Below are 21,094 nucleotides of genomic sequence, written 5' to 3'. Positions count from 1 at the left end.
ATGTCTTCCGGTCTCCCAGAAGTGGCTTTGAACTAGGGCAGAGCAGGGCACCCTTGGTCAGTGGGGCCCGACACTGTGTAAGCCAGAGGATGTCTCACCCCTCCACCCAGAAGGTTCAGGCTCCCACTGGTCCACAGACAGGCTGCCTTAGCAGAGCACAGGTTCTGGCTAAAGGAGCTCCCTCTGTGCCTGTCCAACGGGACCCAGGCCAGTGGTCTAAGCCACAGATGGGGAGAGGTCTTTATAATTCACACACACCACCAAGGGATAGAGAATAGGTTAGATGGCAGGTTAAAACATGCATGGACACAACAAGGGAATAGATAACAGGGTAACATACAGACACGAAAAGGACAGGATAACAGGCTGATAGACATACCAACCACAGAGGAATGGGTAAGAGGTTGAGGCTAACACGCACACACCAGTCAGGAAGGACTCGGGAAAAGCGGACAAAGGATGTGAATAAGCAGTATACAGTGGAGCAAACCCAGATGTGTCAATGTACTGGTGGACGATGTTGAGCAGCTGAACACAAATCCACAGGTCGGGGGGCCTCTCCTGCATCCCGTGGAGCTGAAGGTGTGCTCATGCGTGCCCCAGCAATTTCACTAAAGGTGTGAACCTCGAAGGGGGCAAGAAAGGTCCCTGGGATCATTTGGAAATTTGAAGGTGCCTGTCAGAATGACAGAGGGAGGGAAGCCTTCAGTTGGCAGGGCCCAGGGGTATTTGATTCCCTGTAACCGGCATGAGCGTTTGTCCCCTTGTTGTTTAGCTGCTAAGCTGTGTCCCATTCTCTTGTGACTCCACGGATTGTAGCCCGTCAGGCTCCTCTGTTCATGAGATTCCCAAGGCCAGATTACTAGAGTGGGTTGTCATTCCCTTCTCCAGGGGCTCTTCCTGACCCAGGGATTGAACCCATGTCTCCTGCATTGAAGGCAGATACTTTACGGCTGAGCCACCAGGGAAACTGCAATTGTCCCTTGGTTTTACCCATAAACACAGTATTCGTGGGACTTTCCTGGTGATCCAGCGGCTAGGACTCCAGGCTTTCACTGCAAGGGGCTCGGGTTCAATCCCTGGTCAGGAAACTACAGATCCTGCATGCCACTCACTGCTAAGCCAAAATTAAATTAAATTAAATTAAATTTTAAAAAATTAAATAAAAAAAAAAAAGAGGTCAGTGGTTGCCGGGAGTTGGGGCACAGTGGGGAAAAGCAATGAATAGTCAGGGCCCAGAGGATTTTTAGGGCAATGAAAATATTCCATATTTAAGATGCTATGATGACAAATACATATCATTTTATATTTGTCAAAGCTCAACACCAAGAGTGAATTATATTGTAAACTATGGACTTCAGGTGGTAATGATGTGTCAGTATAGGTTCATCAGTTACAAGAAATGTACCATCTGGGGTGGTGGGATGCTGATGGTGGAAGAAGCTGTTTCTGTGGGGCTGGGGAGGACGTGGGAACTCTCTATACTTTTACTCAATTTTGCTGTGAACCTAAAACTGCTAGAAAAAATAAAGCCTATGTTTAAAAAAATAATAAAGGGTTTAATTTTCCCAGTTGAATACAAGGGAAGAGACTTCCCTTCCTTCCTTTTTCAGAATTCCTTTCTCTTTTCCTCATGTATATGCATCAGTTTGACGGCTAAATAAGCCTCTTGCCAGCCTAACACTCTGAAGGTTTTTCCTCTAGCAGCTGGGAGCTATCTCTTTGAAACAATAACATCCCACCTCCCAGGTTCCTGGGAGAAGAAGGGCTTAACTTCAGCCATCACCTTACTCTGAATTGCAAAGCCTATCTCTGGGCATACAGATACGAGAAAATTAGCAATTTTATCGTGAACACACGTGCATGTACGTAATGAGAAAGTCTGCCTGACTGTATGAAGGCTGAGATGTCCCTGTCTTTGCAGTCACTGCTGCAGATTGCCTGGGAGGCATCCCTTTTTGGTTTAATGTCAATAACATGACTATTCTTTCTCTTTAACCTGTATGGACAGGCTTTCTGGGTTGGGAGAGCTTGCTTTTAATTATATTCCACAACAGGACCCCTGTCCAACAGGGCCCGTGCTAGAATGTGTGGTTTGGCCAGTGTGGATGCCTGTGGGGGGCAAGGGTCAGGCCTGGGCCCCCTGGGAGGCCTGCCCCTTGGATGCAAGGTGACATGTGGGTCGTAGTGTACGTACTACACCGCCCGGATGGACATGAGTTTGAGTAAACTCCAGGAATGGTGATGGACAGGGGGGCCTGAGGTGCTGCAATCCACAGACATGACTGAGTGACTGAACTGAACTGAACTCTATCCATCTATTTATCTATATCTATATAGTCAAGGCTATGGTTTTTCCTGTGGTCATGTATGGATGTGAGAGTTGGACTGTAAAGAAAGCTGAGTGCCGAAGAATTGATGCTTTTGAACTGTGGTGTTGGAGAAGCCTCTTGAGAGTCCCTTGGACTGCAAGGAGATCCAACCAGTCCATCCTAAAGGACATCAGTCCTGGGTGTTCATTGGAAGGACTGATGCTAAAGCTGAAACTCCAGTACTTTGGCCACCTTATGCGAAGAGTTGATTCGTTGGAAAAGACTCTGATGGTGGGAGGGATTGGGGGCAGGAGGAGAAGGTGACAACAGAGGATGAGATGGCTGGATGGCATCACCAACTCAATGGACATGAGTTTGTGTGTACTCCGGGACTTGGTGATGGACAGGGAGGCCTGGCATGCTGCAATTCATGGGGTTGCAAAGAATCGGACACGACTGAGCAACTGAAATGAACTGAACTGAACTACACGTGACAGGCTCCAGAGCAGGGGCAGGGCCCCCCGAACCCTCAGAATCCATGACCTCTATTTCCTGAACCTCAAGTGTCTCGTCCATGAGATGGGGATAACACCTGCCCTCCCGAGAACAGCTCAGACCGCTCCCACACCTGCTCCTTGCTGCCCTGTGGAAGCCCCCCGAGGGCCCCCTGCTCCAAATGACGTCTCTTTCCTTCACGCTCCTGTGGGCCCCTTGCCCCAGCTGACCCCCCTGCGCTGTTTCCTGTGTTCACATCTCATCTCCCAGCAATTTGACGGCTTCGCATCTTGTGGCCGCAGTGTTGACTCTGTTCATTCCGCAAACCATCTCTGAGCCTCTCTCATGTGCCAAGAACTTCCATGCCCTAGAAAGCCCCATGCTGAGGCGGGGCTGCGTGTTTCTGTAAACCATCCTTGCCATCCGGGGTGGTCTGGGTGCCGAGCCCTGCGGCCCATCGGCAAGGGCTGGGTGGGGTTCAAGTTGTGGCAGGTGATACTTTGACAGATTGAGGGTGAGCATTGACTGGGGCTGGGAGACGACAGGATTCCGGGAGCAAGACAGAAGAAGTGGAGGCTTCAGGACCACCGCCAGACACGCAGGTGTGTGTGTGTGTTTTGGGGGGTGGGGGGCAGACCAGGGTACTGCTGCGGCAGAAAAGATCCGGTGGGGCTGGGAGCTAAGACCACAGTGTAAGGGAGCAGGACCCTAAGGGGCCTTCCTGGGACAGACCCCCTCCTTCTCCCATGCCCCCTGCCTGCCTCTTGTTTATAGAAAAGCTGTTGTCTCCCAGGCCTCGGCTGAGTCCCAAAAGCCTGGCTCAAGAATTCATGATTGGGGGACTTCCCTGGTGGTCCAGTGGCTAAGAAGTCGCCTTCCAATGCAGTGGACGCAGGTTCAATCCCTGGTCAGGGAACTAAGAGCCCACATGCCCAACCAGAAAAGGCCTATGGATACAGCTGAAGACCTAGCACAGTGAAAATAAATAAATTAACTTTAATTAACTAAGACTCTGATACTGGGAAGGATTGAGGGCAGGAGGAGACGGGGGCAACAGAGGATGAGCTGGTTGGATGGCATCACCGACTCAGTGGACACGAGTCTGCACAAACTCCAGGAGATAGTTAAGGACAAGGAATCCTGGCATGCTGCAGTTCATGGGGTCTCAAAGAGTCAGATACGACTTAGTGACTGAACAACAACAAATTAATTAACAACAACAACAAAAGAATTAGTGATTGGAAGGATGTGAACATGTAGTGATAAAAATGGATAGTAGTTGGGCCAGGAGAACTGGTAAGAATTTGAACAGTACATCAGCCATATGGCAGTCACAGAATCTTTAGTTCCTCCCCGAAGTACCTAGGTAACAGTGTCTGCGCACCTTTCCTGAGTTGTTTTACAGATGCTAAAATCCCCATCAAGTGAAAGAAGTTAACTACTTGATGACCGTGAGCACTGTAGCCCCCAGACCTACTGGAGCCTGAGGACTGATCATGTTACCCCCTGTGACACTGCCCCATTACCTCACCGTCAACCAATCAGAGATTTGTCCCGGAGATGATCACACCCTGTGACTCTCCTCCTCACCTTGCTTTAAAAACACCTGAAACCCACCAGGGAGTTGCAGCCTTTTGAGCATGAGTTGCCTGGTTCTCCTTTGCAAGAAACCTTTCTCTGTGCTAACTCCATCCCTGGCTTTGTCTGGCTTCACTGTGGGTGGGGTACACCAATTTGGGTTGGCCAAGAGAAGAGGGCAGGTGGCGGGCACGGGCTGTCGTCTCTGCCCTCTGGAGCCTGGGGTCCATCCTTCACCCAGAGAACGACTCAGTAACAGGGTGAGCCCGGGTCCGGGTGGGAGAGGGCAGTGGTTGGCTGTCTGGGAAGGCTCAGGGCTCGGTGAGGAGGAGGGGAGCCTGGAGACCCCCGCCCCAGAGTAGGGGCGGGGCAGCAGGGGGCGTGTGGTCCTGACTCAGCAGGGCCAGCAGGCAGGCTGAGCCCGAGAAAGAGTCGGCTTCGGGGGCTGAGCCGAGCCGAGCTGGGCACGGTGACCCCCGTGAGCACCGGGGAGACCCCCCAGACGGGGGCGGGGTGAGTCCCTCCGGCCGGCGGCCCCTCGCGGGCTTAGCACGCCCGACAGCACTAACCAGCCGGCCCAGCAAATCTTTTGTCGGGGCGGCGCTGAGCCAGCAGGGCGCCGCCCGCTATATCTGGGGCCCCCGCGGCCCGCGGGCCGGCACTCCAGGCGGCCCAGGTGCACCATGGCGCAGCGCTCGGGGAAGGTGAGTGCCCGCGGCGGGGCCCTGAACCCCCTTCCGTGGCTCTTGGTGTTCGGGCTGGGGGCTGGGGGCTGGGGGCCGAGGGTGGCAAATTGCTGCTTGGTGCCCTTTGCATCTGACAGCCCGGGGGTAGCCTGGCCCTGGCTGAGCACCTCTGTGATGTGAGGGTTAAGAAGTCTCCCCAACACTCCCTCCAGCCCCTCCAGCAAGCGCTGGCTCTGGGGCTCTAACCCCCACCCCCAGCCAGGAGCAGGCAGTGGTGAGCTGTGAGGGGTGCCTGGGTTGCGGTGGGGGACCCCTGCCTTGCCTTGCAGGCCCTGGGCCCCACTTCTTTCCCTGAGGCTGTTCTAATGTGACTGCTCCTTCCTCAGAATCCGCCCAGGGACACTTGGGACTAGTTCTCTGCACAACTGTTCAGATCTGAGGGGGCCTCTGAATTCTATGGGTGACCAGTTGTCCTTGAATATCTGGGGGTGGGGAGAGCCCTCAAACAGACTTGTGCAGGAAGGAGGGTAAATTTGGACCTCTCCCCTCTTCTCTAGCTCCCTGTCTTTTGGACCCCAGGGGTTACATTCAAGGTTAGTGAATGAGAGTATTACTGCATCTGTCTGCGTGGGCTAGGTTATGCCTCAGTAACAAACAGCCCCAAGAGCTCCCTCCACCACGGTCCACACACCCTCTGTGCTGCAGAGTGACACCCTGACAGCGGCAGAGGCAGAGAGGAGAAATGAGAAGTTTTCAGAGCTTGTGAGTCCACGCACATCCCTCTGGCCAAAGCCTCTGGCCTCACTTAACTCCGAGGGGCCCAGGGAGGCAGTCGTACCATCAGTAACAGCATACATACAGGCTGACCACAGTCCCTGGACCCAGGTAGCATTACTTTGCCAGGCCCCTTCTAGGAGCCCAAAGTATTAGTTGCTCAGTCGTGTCCAGCTCTTTGTGACCCCGCGGACTGTAGCCCACCAGGCTCCTCTGTCCATGGGATTCTCCAGGCAAGAATATTGGAGTGGATAGCCATTCCCTTCTTCAGGGGATCTTCCCAACCCAGGGATCAAACCCAGGTCTTCTGCATTGCAGAGGCAGACTCTACACCTGAGTCACCAGGGAAGCCCCTGAAGAGTTATTGAATGGTCGGAATGTTAGGTTCCTCTGCAGAAAGTGAGTTTGAGGTTGATATGGTTCATGTTTGTTTTTGTTTTGTTTTTATTGAAGTACAATTGACTGACAAGATTGGCTTAGTTTCCGGTGCATAACATAGTGACCGGATATGTTTATCCCTTACCAGCTGATCACTACAATAGGTCTGGTTACCATCTGGTTCAGTGTGAGGACACCCTTCAGTGCTACATCACCATGGAGCACGGTGTCTGAACTGACCGCCGGGCTAGAAAAGCTCCAGATCTAACACATGCATGTCACCCGGAGGAGTGGCCCAGGGCACAAAGGGACGCGGCTACATTGAAAAAACCTGCTTTTGAGCCGTTAATCCCACGCCGGGCCCTGACGTGGCTCTGTTGGATTCAGTCTGTCCGGTGAAGCAGACGGATCCCAGAAACCTGACTTTCTGAAAACAGTATTTGTTTATATGGCAAGTCCTGAGTGAAGTGTTTTCTTTTGGAAGCATTTCTTTGGATGTTGTGTTTTAACGATGAACAAAAATTGAGTTTAAAAACTGCAGTGGCAGTTTGAAAAGAGCCTGTTTTCACAGAGGCCCCTGGACAAAGGGGAAGTGGCTGTCTCCTCGGATCTTCTGAGATTTGTCTGCTCAACCGTGGGCCCCCGGGGTGGGGATGGTGGGGCACTGCGGCTGATCTCAACCTGCCGTCCGTGCGTTCTTTCACCTGATCAAGAGACAGGGTTGAGCACCTAGTGTATGCAGCAGGTCTGGGTCTGGGGACTCAGGGTTCAGTCGGGGTGTTGGGCCCCATGTGTCCATTCCCAGAACTGAAAGGAGAGGCGCACCCAACCCTGTGCCCTCTCACCTGGCTCTTCTAGATCACACTCTACGAGGGCAAGCACTTCACGGGCAGGAAGCTGGAGGTCTTCGGGGACTGTGACAACTTCCAGGATCGAGGCTTCATGAACCGGGTGAACTCGGTCCGCGTGGAGAGTGGGGCCTGGGTCTGCTTCGACCACCCCGACTTCCGGGGCCAGCAGTTCATCCTGGAGCACGGCGACTACCCCGACTTCTACCGCTGGAACGGCCACAACGACCACATGGGCTCCTGTCGGCCCGTGAGGATGGTAAGTGGGCCGGGGTCCTCCACCTGGCCGGCGTGGGGCTGGAGGGCTTCCTGCTGGAGTGATCCAGGGCTCCGTGAGCCTGCTCAAGACGTGTAACAGGTATTGGGAGGGGGGTGACCCTCCAAGCTTTAGGAATGGGTGAGACCATGGGGTCTTTAAGACGGCGAGATGTCCTCACACAGACCTAGCCACTCCCATGCGTGGGGACCAAATCGGAACGCCCCTGGGAGTTTTCATGACCGGGTTTTCAGCAGTATATCAGTTTCGATTTCCGAGGCCAAAATCTTGCTGAATTTTCCACTTAAAACGCTATTGGAAACATCAGAAGTGTGGATTTGCAACCAGATGGGGGAAGCATTCAGCTAAAGTAAGGCTCATGTGGGCCTGGTGTGTCCACCAGGCAGATCACCTTGTAACGCTTTTCGGGAGCCCTCGATGGAGTGGCTGATGGAAGAAGCTTGGGTATCCTTGGCCAGGCAGCGGGAACCAGGGGACAGGACCCAGCAGACGGCTGCCACTTCACAGGGTGGACGACGAGGGGTGTCACTCCTCCTCGGCGAAGGACTGTGTGTGTCTGGTTGTCCCTAGGTGGGGTTTGAGGACTGGGCATTCCCATTCCTTGGGAGTCGCCCAAGTTCAAGTCCTAACCAGCCTGTTGTGAGCTCTGGATGCTAGGGCAGGGACACAGCTGGTTCTGAGGAGCCAGGCGAGCAGCTCATGGGGCATCTCAGGCCTTGTGTCTGCAGGAGCGCCTCCCTGGACGAGCGTCTGAGGACCCCAGGGGAGGGGCCTCCTGAGTAGAAACCCCTCAACCTCTCTCTTTTCCACACTGCAAACCCAGCTGGGCTTCAGCCTCTCAGATTGTAAGAATGCTTTCTTAGGCTTCCTATCAGGTCATGGACATTTGGAAAAAAGGAATTGCCATGGCTGGCCCTGGGTCTTGCATAATGCTATTTGTATGAAAACTATCCCGGGTATCTTTTGAATGCTGTTCTCATAAAGAGCTGTCTTTGGGGCCAGCTCTGGCGTAGACCCAGCCCCCGCCGGCGCCAGAGCCCAAGGGGAGCTGGCCCGCCTCAGGCTTTTGGAAATACAGGGGACTCTTAAGAGGGTATGTCCTCGGCCCTGTGAGCCAGCAGGGATTTCAGCAAATGAGATCTCTTATTTGTTTTAGATTTTTGGCTTCATGTTTTAATAAAAGGTTCTGTTACAGTTTGTAAAATATTATCCTTTAAAAGCTGCCCGTGGCCTGCAGCCCGGGGTGGGGTTGCCAGGGTGGGGCGGGGGGTGGGGGTGATGGGCACAGGAATGCCGTGGTATGTCTGGGCAGTGGGCAGGAGGAAGCCCAGTGCCCCAGGCCGGTCCGAGGGAGGCCGCTGTTCCAGGCGGGCTGGCCCTCTCTGGATCCTGGGTTCTTTAGTTAAAGAAAGAGGAGAGTAGACTGATTTGAGACCCTGAATCTTTTTAAAGAAATAGATGCCTTTCATCCAAACAAATCTTATCTGCAAGTTCTGGGCTGAGGGGCGGGTGTTGGGCTGGGAGGGGGTGGGCACTCACTAGCTCCTTAGCCCAGGAGCTCTTGGGTGCTCCCGGGGCCCTGGGTGAGTTTCTGCTCCCACCCACACATGCTTCTGTGGGCACTCCCTTCACCCTCTTCCCTTCCTTGCTCCCGGTGGGGGCCCGCAGCACGGGGAACACTTCCGCTTAGAAATCTTCGAGGGCTGCAACTTCACGGGCCAGTGCCTGGAGTTCAAGGAAGACTGTCCCTTCCTTCAGAGTCGGGGCTGGAGCAAGAACTGTGTCAACGCCATCAAGGCGTACGGGGACGGAGCGTGAGTAGAACCCACCTGGCTTCTGCCCATGGGTCCCTGCCTGCCAGGGTGGGTCGGACCCCCAGCAGAGGGGCAGCCTGTCCCCTACCCTGAGACCCTTTCCCTCCCTCCCCCAGCTGCCTCCCTGGCCCAGGAAGGCCAGGGTGAGGGGACGTGGGGCTCCAGAGGGCCCCCGCCCACCCACCCTGCAAAGGGCAGGGGGCCCTTTGCAGACAGTCATTCTCTAGGATTGGGCTGGGCTATGGTTTGCTTGAGCCAGGGGAAGCCTGCTCTGGGCAGGGTGGCCCTGCCCACTTGCCCACCCCTCACTGACCCTGCATTGGACCTCTCTCCTACCAAGCACCCAGCCCCACTAGGCGAGCCTCCCTGGGGAAGAGGTACCTCACGGTGGCTCACTTCTGGTGGACCATGTGGCTGAGTGGGTTTTCCCTGCACGCCCTGTTCCTTCCACCAGCCGAGGAAGTCTCTGCGCCCACTGTGCACATCCATTGGGCCAAGTTTCACAGCCCCTGCTCGCACACAAGCTGGCCATCTCCTCCCCATCTACCTGGCTGGGTGGAGAGTGTGTCCCCATTTTACAGATGAGCAAACTGAGGCCCAGAAAGTTATCCCTACCCTGCAGTGAGTGGCCCTGCTGGGATGACAGCCAAGCCTTTGGCTCCAAGTCAGACTGCCCCTGCTCTGGAGCTGGGAGTCTCCCCAGACCTCAGCTCCAGCCCCCAGAAGAGCCCCAAAACATGGGTGCCAGGAGCCCAGCTCTTGTCACAGCGTCTATGGGATCCTTTAAGGCACGGGGTCAGGGTGCCAGGGGTGGTCATGCCAGGAACTGAAGGAAGACGCCCCCCACCTTTCCTGGCATGACTGATGTTGGCTGCTGGGCCCTGGACCCTGGGCCCTGACCCAAAGGTCTTTCAGAAATTCCAGGTTTGCCCCAAGCTGATGGCACCTGGGAATCTGGGGGAGAATTCCAAAACAACCATTTGCTGGCTAAATTGTGTCTTGTGAGGCCAGAGCCATACCTTTGGGTAGAAGATGTCCTGAGCCCTGAGGCTCAACCTCCACTCACTCTCGGGGGTCCCAGGGGCTTGTTTAGAAAAGAAGGCAGGGAGGTAGGAGCTAAGATTTGACTACAGGGACTTCAGGCCCCAGTTTGCCTAAGAGGAGATGAGGCTCAGAGGGGTGAGGGGTCACTGGAGGCTGCCCATGGTGGATGATACCTCTGGACCTGGGCTCTGCTCACTCCCCATGGAGCCTTCATCCTTTGCCTCCTGTGACTTCAATTTGAAAAAGAGATATGTAAGCCTGTGTCCCGGAGAAGGCAATGGCACCCCACTCCAGTACTCTTGCCTGGAAAATCCATGGACAGAGGAGGCTGGTAGGCTGCAGTCCATGGAGTCGCTAAGAGTTGGACACAGCTGAGCGACTTCACTTTCACTTTTCACTTTCATGCATTGGAGAAGGAAATGGCAACCCACTCCAGTGTTCTTGCCTGGAGAATCCCAGGGACGGGGAAGTCTGGTGGGCTGCTGTCTTTGGGGTCTCACAGAGTCGGACACGACTGAAGCAACTTAGCAGCAGCAAGCCCGTGGCCAAGACAAGCTGCCTGATGATGCCCCAGGATGTGTAGTCTGGGTGGGAGGGGCGCGGGGTGGCGGCTGTGGGTCGGGGGCGGGGGCGTGGGGCTGCCATGCCAGGATCTGGTCAGCCCCGGCCCCTGACCCGCTCCCCCGCCGCCACCCTCCACCCAGGTGGGTTCTCTACGAGGAGCCCAACTACCGAGGCCGCATGTATCTGGTGGAGAGGGGCGACTTCCGCAGCTTCTCCGACTGGGAGGCCCCCAGCGCGCGCGTCCAATCCCTCCGCCGGGTGGCCAACTTCTAACCGCCTGCCCACTGAGGTCTGGCCGCGACCAGGAGCCGCACCCCTGGAGGAGAGTCCCCTCTGCCCACCCGGGACCATGGGGAATAAACGTCCTAAAAGCCAAGCGCTGAGTGACTTCTCTGCCCTTTGTGACCAAGGGACAGTGTCGGGGGAGGTGGCGGGGCGGGGCGCCCCAGGCCCTGGAAGGACCGACCAGGAAGGGTGGAGAGGGACGCTGTGAGGCACCCGTGGGGAGAACATCAGGGCGGAGGGGACCTGCAGGTTGTGGAGTCCAACCCTGTCGTTTCACGTGTGAAAAGCCAATGACGCACGAGGGGAGGCACCACCTTGGACCTAGGACGGGATGAGGTGTCTCCTCTACCCAAAATGCCTCCCCGGGCCAGCTAGGGGAGAAGGGGAGGGGGGTCGTGATGGGGGAGGGTGTGATGGGGTGGGGGAGGGGACCGAGGGGAGGGAAGTGATGGGAGAGGGACAAGAATGGAGGGTGATGGGGTGGGGGAGGGGACCATGCCAGGCGGCCTGGTCTGGTCCACTCCACCACCAAAGCCTGACCCAGGGCCCCTGAGTTGGCATCTCTGGGAGAATCTCATAGGGGAGAACCTTCTAAAAGGATGGGCTTGACCGCGGGGGCAGATCACCCCTTACATCCTGTAAGGAGAGAGAAATTAAAGGGCTTGGAAGAAGCAAGGATTGTTGCCTGATCAGGTGGGCTCTGAGGAGGGGAGGGGAGGAGACAGGAGGCGCCTTCAGGGCTGAAAGCCCAGGGCGGGGGAAACCCCCGACTCTCACAGTGCTGCTCAACCCAGGACCGCCACTCTCCTCACCCCAAGGAGAATTCACAGAGTTTCTCTGTACTGTGGGCCCTCTCCAGGGCAGTGGGCCCACCTTGGTGGGCTGGGCTTGATGGGAGGGGCATTCACACACACACACATCCCTGCCAGGGGACAGAGAAGGAGGAACCTGGCCTGGGAGGGAGTGGGGTTTCCAGGAATAAGAGCACCGTGGCTTCCCTGCTGCCTTAGTGGTAAAGAATCTGCCTGCCAATGCAGGAAACACAGGTTCTGTCCTGGATCCGGGAAGATCCCACACGCCTTGGAGCAACAAAGCTCCGCTAAGCGCCACAGCTATTGAGCCTGTGTGTTAAAGCCTAGGAGCCAAAGCTGCTGAGCCCCTGTGCTGAAACGACTGAAGCCTGATCTCCACAGCAAGAGAAGCCACCGCAATGAGAAGCCTGCACACCGCAACCAGAGAAAGCCCGTGTGCAGCGACAGAGGCCCAGCACAGTCAAAAATAAATCAATCAACCGTAAAAAAAGAAGCTCCTGACCCCTCCCCGCCCACACTTCAGTGTCCAGCCTACCCCCGTGCCCTCCCACTCAGTGAGACGACAAGTAAGCTGCTGGAGCCCGGGAGTGACCCAGGTAACGCGCCTCCTGCCCATGGCCGACCGCCAGAGTCCTGAGCTCTCTCCATCTAAACTAAGGACTTGAAGAAACAACCATGAAACTCACCGCAAACCAGTGTAAGACCCTGAGCCCACAATGCCTTGCCACCTGTGAGTCGAGAAGAGGGTTAGCCGAAAGCCATGCTCTTGTTCTCTGCTGGTTTGCTCGGGGAGGCTGTCTCTCTGGTTGAGCTCAGCCATGTTTGTCTTCAGGTGTGGGAGGCCCTGCCTGAAGCCAGGCCCCTGTGCCTGCTCAGCTGGTCTTTCCTGCAACTGTCTGACCCTCAGAGCTCCACACCAGGCCTGGGAGAGGAGGGGTCAGCAGCCCAGCTGGCCCTCAGCCCCGCAGGACCTCACACTCCTTTCCCCAACGTTGATGTTGATGATGCTTCCATTGAAGTTTTTATCTTATGCACTGACTTGATGCCGGGCTCTCTAAGAGTGGACTCTGTGTCATTTTACTTACGTACGAAAGCGAACTCACTCAGTCGTGTCCGACTCTTTGTGACCCCCATGAACTGTAGCATACGAGGTTCCTCCATCTATGGAATTTTCCAGGCAAGAGTACTGGCATGGGTTGCTGTTTCCTTTCCCAGGGGATCTTCCTGACCCAGGGTTTGAACCTGGGTCTCCATCATTGCAAGCAGACGATTTTACTGTCTGAGCCACCAGGGAAGCTTATGTACAATAACACCGTTATTGTGATAAGCTTATTATTGCCACTGCAAAGGAGAGCTAGACACAGACAGGTTAGGCAACTTGCCCAAGGTCACACAGCAGTCAGGGTTCAAACTGGGCCTGGCTCATACCTTCGCTCCTCATCACTCCACTAGACTGCACACACATTTGCATATGTGGGTGTATTTCACAAGAGTTAAGGTAACAGTAGTCCACCCAGCAGCAATCACACACGCAGAACCATAGTCCCTGCGTCACCTCATTCAAACTCCCAGTGACCCGTGAGGAAAGGGGTCAGGAAGAAGCGGGGCCTGGTGTGAACTGGGAGCAAAGCATATCAGTAGGTTCGGGGCTAGGATAATGGAAACTGCTCTCTCATAGCTCCGGAGGCCAGAAGTCCAGGATCGAGATGCAGGCTCCTCCGGCTTGCAGGTGGCCGTCTTCTCCCTGTGTCCTCACCTGGCCTTTTCTCTGTGTTGCCTGTGTCCAAATCTCTTCTTAGAAGGACACCAGTCATATCGGATTAGAGTCCAACCTAACAACCTCATTTTTACATAATCACCTCTTTAAAGACCCTGTATTTCCAAATGCAGTCACATTCTGAGGTTCTAGGGCTTCCCACGTGGTGCTAGTGGTAAAGAACCCACCTGCCAATGCAGGACACCTAAGAGACTCGGCTTTGATCCCTGGGTGGGGAAGATCCCCTGGAGGAGGGCCTGGCAACCCATTCCAGTATTCTGTTCTGGAGAATCCCAGGCACAGAGGAGCCTGGCAGTCTACAGTCCATGGGGTCGCAGAGTTAGACACAACAGAAGCTACTTAGCACATACGCACATCTGAGGTTCCCATATGAATTTCAGAGAGACATGTGGCAGCCCGTAACATGAACCAAATAGCCTCTCTGGACCTCAGTCTCCTGCTCTATGATAGGAGCTCTCATGTCTGTTGTTCTGTATGGTTGCATGTGTGCTGAGTCACTCAGTCGTGTCCTACTCTGCAACCCCATGGACTGTAGCCCACCAGGCCCCTCTGTCCATGGGATTTCACAGGCAAGAATACTGGAGTGGGTTGCCATTTGCTCCTCCAGGGGATCTTCCCGACCCAAGGGTGGGATCCCCGTCTCCTGCATCTCCTTGCATTGGCAGGCAGATTCTTTACCACCGAACCACCTGGGAAGCCCTGTTCCAGCTGTTTACACAGCTGTAAAAGCCAAACAAGTAACTCTGAGAAGGTGCTGTATGAATACTGGTTATTAGCTGTAAGGGACACACTCAAGGTCACCCAGGACCCCGGCAGAGCAAGGGTTAAGGGCCAGCTTGGGGTCTCCACCCTGATCTTCTCTCGGTCCCTTGCTAGGCTGTGTCCTGGACAAGTCACTGCCCCGTGCCTCAGTTTCTCCAGCTGTACAATGGGAATAATCCCTTCCTAGGGAATTAAGGGAGACTCGCCCATGGCCGAGGAGCTCTGTCCAGTCCAGGGACCCTGGGGAGGGGCCAGGCCTCGCAGCCCTTCCGGAGTTCCAGAGGTTTCTCTGAACTCATCCTGCTCCCCAGCACCTCATTAACTGGTGATTTCGGGCCTCAGCGATAGGCCTGTGCTCCTGGGTGACCTCCCGTTCCCCCGGCCCTCTGCTGCCAAACGTGCCCGCCAATCTGCTTCTCAATCTCAGGAAGAAAAACAGGATTCCCAGCAAAATGCTTGTGGGCAGAACTGTAATTTGTCTGAAGTCAGGCCAGGGGGCTGGTGGACCGAGGGCCAGCGCCTTCTGAAGAGAGTCACACATGCTTCACATACTTGCGTCTCCACTCTGTGGCTTGGAGAGCCAGGCTTTCACCCGGCCGTCCCCCGTCCTCAGCCCTCTGACCCTCCCAAGCCCCCTGACCACCAGGAACCGCATGTGATCAGGCCTGTCTCACCCCTGGAAAACATTCCCTCTGAAATCCCCACCGATGCTCTCACCCTCTCCCCACTGTCCCCTCCCCATCCCTGCTGCTGCCCCCGCCCATCCCCACCCTGCCTGCAGGTGCCCCCGCTCCGATCCTGGTGAGTCCCAGGATCCTCTGCGCCCCTGGAGACCAGCCCCTCCGCCATGTTCCCTGAGACTTCCTCCCGTCTCTTCCTCCTGCTGCTGCTGCTGCTGCTAAATCGCTCAGTCGTGTCCGACTTTTAGCGACCCCATGGACCGTAGCCCACTAGGCTGCTCCATCCATGGGATTTTCCAGGCAAGAGTACTGGAGTGGGGTGCCATTGCCTTCTCTGTCTCTACTTCCTACTGCTACTGCTAAGTCACTAAAGTCGTGTCCGACTCTGTGTGACCCCATAGACAGCAGCCCACCAGGCTTCCCCGTCCCTGGGATTCTCCAGGCAAGAACACCGGAGTGGGTTGCCATTTCCTTCTCCAATGCATGAAAGTGAAAAGTGAAAGTGAAGTTGCTGAGTCATGTCCGACTCTTTGCGACCTCATGGACTGCAGCCCACCAGGCTCCTCCATTCATGGGATTTTCCAGGCAAGAGTACTGGAGTGGGGTGCCATTGCCTTCTCCGGTCTCTACCTCCAGGGCTCTGCAAATCTGTGTTCCCCTCGAGAAAGCACAGAGATTTTCAATTTAAAAAAAAAAAAAAAACCTGTTGAATGAGAGAATTTAGCTAAAAAAAAAAAAGTGGTTCCTCAGTTTCCGTTTGGGAAGATGAGAAGGTTCTGGGTGGTGGTGGTGGTGGTGATGGTTGCTCCCGAAAAACTTGAAGGTATTTAATGCCTGGGGCACTGGAAAATGGTTCAGAGGGTGAGTCTTCTGTCCTTACCATGTTACCCCAGTGAAGACACATGATCTTTCTCGTTCCTGGGGGGCTGGGGGCTGTCGGGAGGTAATCTGCATGTAGAAGAGCCTCCAGCATTCCGGAGGACGCCGTGGTTCCACCTGCCCACCCCTCCTGGCGCCTGGGGAGTCTCTCACTCGGTCCCCAGTTCCTCCCCCCCACACCTCCAGTGCCGGTCGGCGGCTGCTGATGGAACTGGAAATGCGGAAGGGGACGGCCGGGGCGAGGACCTGGGCTGAACCCGCACTGCCCGAGCCCCTTCCCTGCCCAGCCACAGCCATCTGGGAAGCCCGATGACCAGAGGGAGTGAGTGCACTGAGGCCTGCGAAGCCCAGACCTGTAAAATGAGCTTTTTGTAAACAGGCTCCTGGCCTCCCTGCTGACTGCGGCTAAAAGCCCTACTCTTCGGAATCAGTGATTGAAAACATCCGAAGAGGAGAACAGACGGTTGTGGAGCCTCGCCCTGGCCTTACCAAGGGGGGCCAGACGGTGGCTGCCCTGGATGGGCCTGTGGGTTTGGAGCAGGCTTTGCTGGACGCTGAGAACAGCCCCTTGGTTGGGTCGCGGGGAGCTGGCTGAGCGGTCAGCGATGAGAACCCTGTTCCTGGCCAGGCGGCCAGCCTCCAGGCTACCAGTGCATGGGAGAGCAGCCATCTTACTAAAAAAAAAAAAAATGAGATGGGAAAGGAATGTGAAGGCATCTTTGGGCTTTTGGAAAAGGTAGAAGGACAGAGGTGAGGCCAGGGTAAGGTGAGCGTCCACAGTGTTCTGTGCAGCAGAGTCCTGCCTCTCGGCCAGAGAGCAGCTCCTGAGTGGGCCCGAGCGAGCTGGGAAATCCGTCCCGTGATGCTGAGTCGGAAAGATAAACCCGTTTCCCAGGAGGAGCTCAGTGATGCCTGGGACTGGGGCCAAAGAGGAATTTCTTCCCCCTGGGTCCTCAGGACCCGTACTGAACATCACAGGCTGCCTTCTCAACAGATCCCCCACACAAAGAAAAGAGCAAGTTTCTTTGGATTTTTTGCTAATCACATCCCACAGGGTTAGGCCAGTGGCATCATGCCAAAGTAAGCTTTCCATGGGGGGAGAAGATTTAACATCACTTGTTTACATAGGAACTTTTAGCAAATTCTAAGAGAATCTGGGGCACTGAAGCAGGGCCTGGCCATACTTGTTCAGTCACTCAGTCATGTCCGACTCTTTTTGACCCTAAGAACTGCAGGACACCAGGCCTCCCTGTCCATCACCAACTCCCGGAGCTTGCTCAAACTCTTGTCCATTGAGTTGGTGATGCCATCCAACCTTCTCATCCTCTGTCGTCCCCTTCTCCTCCTGCCCTCAATCTTTCCCAGCATCAGGGTCTTTTCCAAGGAGTCCGTTCTTCACTTCAGGTGGCCAAAGGATTGGAATTTCAGTTTCAGCATCAGTCCTTCCAGTGAATATTCAGGTCTGATTTCCTTTAGGATGGACTGGTTGGATCTCCTTGCAGTCCAAAGGACTCTCAAGAGTCTTCTCAAACATCACAGTTCAAAAGCATCAATTCTTCGACTAAGATAAGCATACCTTAAAAATATTCTTCTCTTCGTAAGTAGTGTAGGATTTTGGTGTCTGATTTATCACTTAGTTTATAGGTTATAGGATATTAAGACGGTATCTTGATGGGAAGTGAACATGAGTCAAACTCTTGGACTCAGAGCTCAGCCACCCTATCACACCACTTCAGGGCATGTTACACTGGCGGGGGTGGGTGGGGTGTCAGTTGGATTGTCCCCCCGTTGGGAGTGGGGCAGTGCTCGGGTGGTACTCACGGGGTGGTCCCTGGGGCCTTTCTCCTCAGCGACCACTGGGACAACGGTGTTTGTGTGTGAGCCCTGGGCAGCCATGGGCCAAGGGCAGTGAGCACCTTGGATTCACGACAGTTGCTGTGGGTCCAATGAGGCGGTGGTCACAGGGTACTGCTCCCAACCAAGTGAAACTCAAGGTGGGGATTGGACTGTCTCTTGGGAATGATTTCCGGTGCCAGGTCAACCCGGGAGAGGAGGAGGCCGGAGCCAAGTGTACTCACAGCCTCATCCAGACACGCATTCCTCAAGTCCTGGCTGCCAAGAAGCCGGCTTTTCCCGAGTGCTTGACCTTCTTTAACCTGGGTGTTCATCTCTCTTTCACTTGCTATCTTTCCAGTAAATCCCCCTTTCTTGCTTAAACCCACCAAACTCAGTTTCTTTTGCAGCAGCCGAAGAATGCCGACCTCCCCCTCCCAGTCGACCCTTCCTTTCTGCTCCCAGGAAGATAAAGGCAGGTGTGGAGTTAGCGGTCCACTGGACCTGGCCTCCACCTGAAAGGACCTGAAATTCATGTAAATACCATTTGTAGGATTAGCAACTCCAGTATGAATTACCCTTGGCTTCAGAATCCACACAGAGAACAAGCAAATACATGGTTTTGCGGGCAGCTAGAAATCTTCTGGAATGAGTGAAAACAGATGTTGCTAAACCAGGCTCCCCCATTGTCCCTCCAAGTCACACACAGACACACGCGCACACATGCACGCATGCTCTCTAACCAGGGTGCCTTGCTGTGGCAGATGAGGCAGAAGAGAAGAGGCGCCTGCGTGCAGAGGCTCTGAGGTCTCTGCCCCGAGGGTGGCTGTCGGCTTGCTTATCTCATCCCCAGAGAAGTGCTGGGCCAGCAGCATCCACAGACCCTCTTCTGAATATTCAGGGAAAGGCACTCTTGCCAGATGTCCGCCCAAGATCTCTCTGGGGAAATTCTGCGGGACTGGACAGGAAGGTTGACCCGTGAGCCTCCTGTGCATTGGCACAGAGGTGGGCTTACTCCTTTCAAGCCACTGACTCCCTGTCATTTCACGGACACGTCCTTAGACTTGGTGTGAACAGAGCTGAAATCTCAGATCTCCACTCACTAGCTGAGCCACTTTGCTTAACTGCTCGAGGCCCCAGTTTCCTCATCAGTAAAACCAGGAAGATAATACTTACCTTGAGTTGCTGTCACGGAAGCTAAAAGTTATTGAAGTGAAAAAGTGTTAGTCTCTCAGTTGTGTCTGACTCTTTGCCACCCCATGGACTGTAGCCCGCCAGGCTCCTCCATCCATGAGGTTCTCCAGGCAAGAATACTGGAGTGGGTTGCCATGCCCTTCTCCAAGGAATCTTCTCGACCCAAGGATCCAAGCGGGGTCACCGGCATTGCCTGCAGATTCTTTACTATCTGAGCCACCAGGGAAGTATAATTGTACCTGCCTCATGATTGCCACTTGATTATAGTGAAATCATATAAAAATTCCAAAACATAGGAATTTTTGCTTCATGCTATGGGTGTGTGTGTGTGGGTGCGTGTAAAATCTGTAAGAAAGCTTCTACCCTTCTTGGCAATGGTCACTTTCCTATTGGCCGGTGAATACAGAGGCCTGGCTTTATCTCTTCATAATCTGTTGCAGACAAGATGCTGGCGAAGAGTGTGAGTGATGGGTTAGTTTTAGGTAACTATTAATACTTGCAGGAGTTGGCAGAGTTGGCCTGAAACCAGAGATGGCTGCCACCTGCACTGGGAAAATGAGGACGCCGAGGAAGGGGTGTGTGTCAGATATTCCTCCCTGAGGCTGAAATCTGGAACGTAGGGAAAGAGACCCTCACTGCCCCCCCACCCCACCCCCCTTCCTCGCTTAACAGCAAATGGAAGCCTAGTAATTCCACTTCAAGAAGAATTGTGAGATGTTTAATCATTGCATAATGGGAGGGACCCTGTGCTGGGGTCAGAGAAGGTAGAAAGGATCAGACCAGGGCCCTGAAGGAAGGAGAGATGGACCCCTTGGAACAATAGGAAGGTCCCTGCAGGCCCACCGCCCCCCCACCCCCTGCTCCCCCGGCAACAGAGTGGATGCTAAGGCAGCATTTGCTCAGCTAAACTCTCGAGTGGACAATTCGGGTGTTTCCAGTTTGTGAAAACTGCAAATAAAGCTGCTATGAAAATTCACATGTAAATCTTCATATGGATGGATGCTTTCGTCCTCCTGGGTAAAGTAGAATGGATGAGTCATGTGGTAGGTGTATGTTTTACTCTCTAGGAAACTGCCAAACTGTTTTCCAAAGTGATTGTACTGTTTTATATTCTTATCAGATGTGCAGGCATGCCTCTGAGATATGGGTTCAGCTCCAGAGCACAGCAATAAAGTGACTATATCAAAAGAAGTCACACAAATGTGGGGGTCTCCCACTCCGCGTAAAGGTTATGCTTATACCATAGTGTCCTGTGTGCAACAGCATTCTGTTTTTAAAAAGCAGTGGTGGAGTAGTCCTAAGTTGTGTCCGACTCTTGCGACACCATGGACTGTAGCCCACCAGGCTCCTCAGTCCATGGAATTCTCCAGGCAAGGATACTGGAGTGGGTTGCCATTTCCTTCTCCAGGGGATCTTCCGGACCCAGGCAGACTCTTTACTGACTGAGCTACGTGGGAAGCCCCTTTTAAAAAGTACACACCTTCATTTTAAAATGCTTAAAAATACTTTATTGCTGAAAAATGCTAACGACCATCTGAGCCTTCAGCAAGACCTACCTACTAATAACATCGAAGGTCACTTGTCACAAATCAGCGTAATAAATACAATGTCCCCTACCACGAACCTTCAAGTTGTGAATTTTCAAAGATGTGAATGTGGAGCTTACGAACAGAGACCTGACGGAATTGGAGGTCCAGGGAAAGGACGAAGAGAGGCAAGAGATTCACGACGCAGGAGATGGCAGGGAGGTTTTCTTTCTTTGAGGAGGCGCTGTTGGGTTTTGAGGTGCAGGACTACATGAGAGTTGCCGCAGCCGTGCAGAAAGCAGTCCAATGCTACTGTGTCATCGATGATCGGAAGAAAAGAGCTGCTACCCAGACATCAGTGGATCTTTGTTTCAAGAGGGTAGATAGCTTTGGATCCAGCAAGAACCCGTGGCGTCGACTGTCAGGCGTGAGTGACGCTGCACCCCGCTCTCCGTCTCCCGTCGCTGATGACCCTTCAGCTCTACCCTCTCCCACCTCCCCTCCTTCTCCAGTCTAACTCTTCCTGCCTGTTCACGCGGTGCCAGCCCCCATATGCCAGCTGTTGTCCTGGACTAC

General features: G+C 54.3%; 1 protein-coding gene across 5 annotated transcripts; it reads left to right on the top strand.

Annotated features, from left to right (window-relative positions):
* The first annotated feature begins 4,344 nt into the window (after positions 1-4,344).
* Positions 4,345-11,146, top strand: CRYGN (crystallin gamma N). Of its 5 annotated transcripts, none has more exons than XM_055589622.1 (5): positions 4,345-4,645; positions 5,629-5,664; positions 7,082-7,330; positions 9,107-9,162; positions 10,911-11,146. In XM_055589622.1, the coding sequence occupies exons 1-5, from the start codon at positions 4,448-4,450 to the stop codon at positions 11,041-11,043; spliced, it is 672 nt and encodes a 223-aa protein (XP_055445597.1). In that variant the 5' UTR covers positions 4,345-4,447; the 3' UTR covers positions 11,044-11,146. The 5 variants fall into 5 exon arrangements, with proteins under 5 accessions (XP_055445597.1, XP_055445595.1, XP_055445596.1 ...); XM_055589620.1 differs by having other exon boundaries at positions 4,417-4,645; positions 9,017-9,162; XM_055589621.1 differs by lacking the exon at positions 5,629-5,664 and having other exon boundaries at positions 4,421-4,645; positions 9,017-9,162.
* The last annotated feature ends 9,948 nt before the right edge of the window (positions 11,147-21,094 follow it).

Source organism: Bubalus kerabau, chromosome 8 (genome assembly GCF_029407905.1).
Source record: "Bubalus kerabau isolate K-KA32 ecotype Philippines breed swamp buffalo chromosome 8, PCC_UOA_SB_1v2, whole genome shotgun sequence".
In the NCBI taxonomy this organism is placed as follows: Eukaryota; Metazoa; Chordata; class Mammalia; order Artiodactyla; family Bovidae; genus Bubalus; species Bubalus kerabau.
Note: the sequence above shows the minus strand (reverse complement) of the source record. Positions and strands in the feature narration are given on the sequence as shown.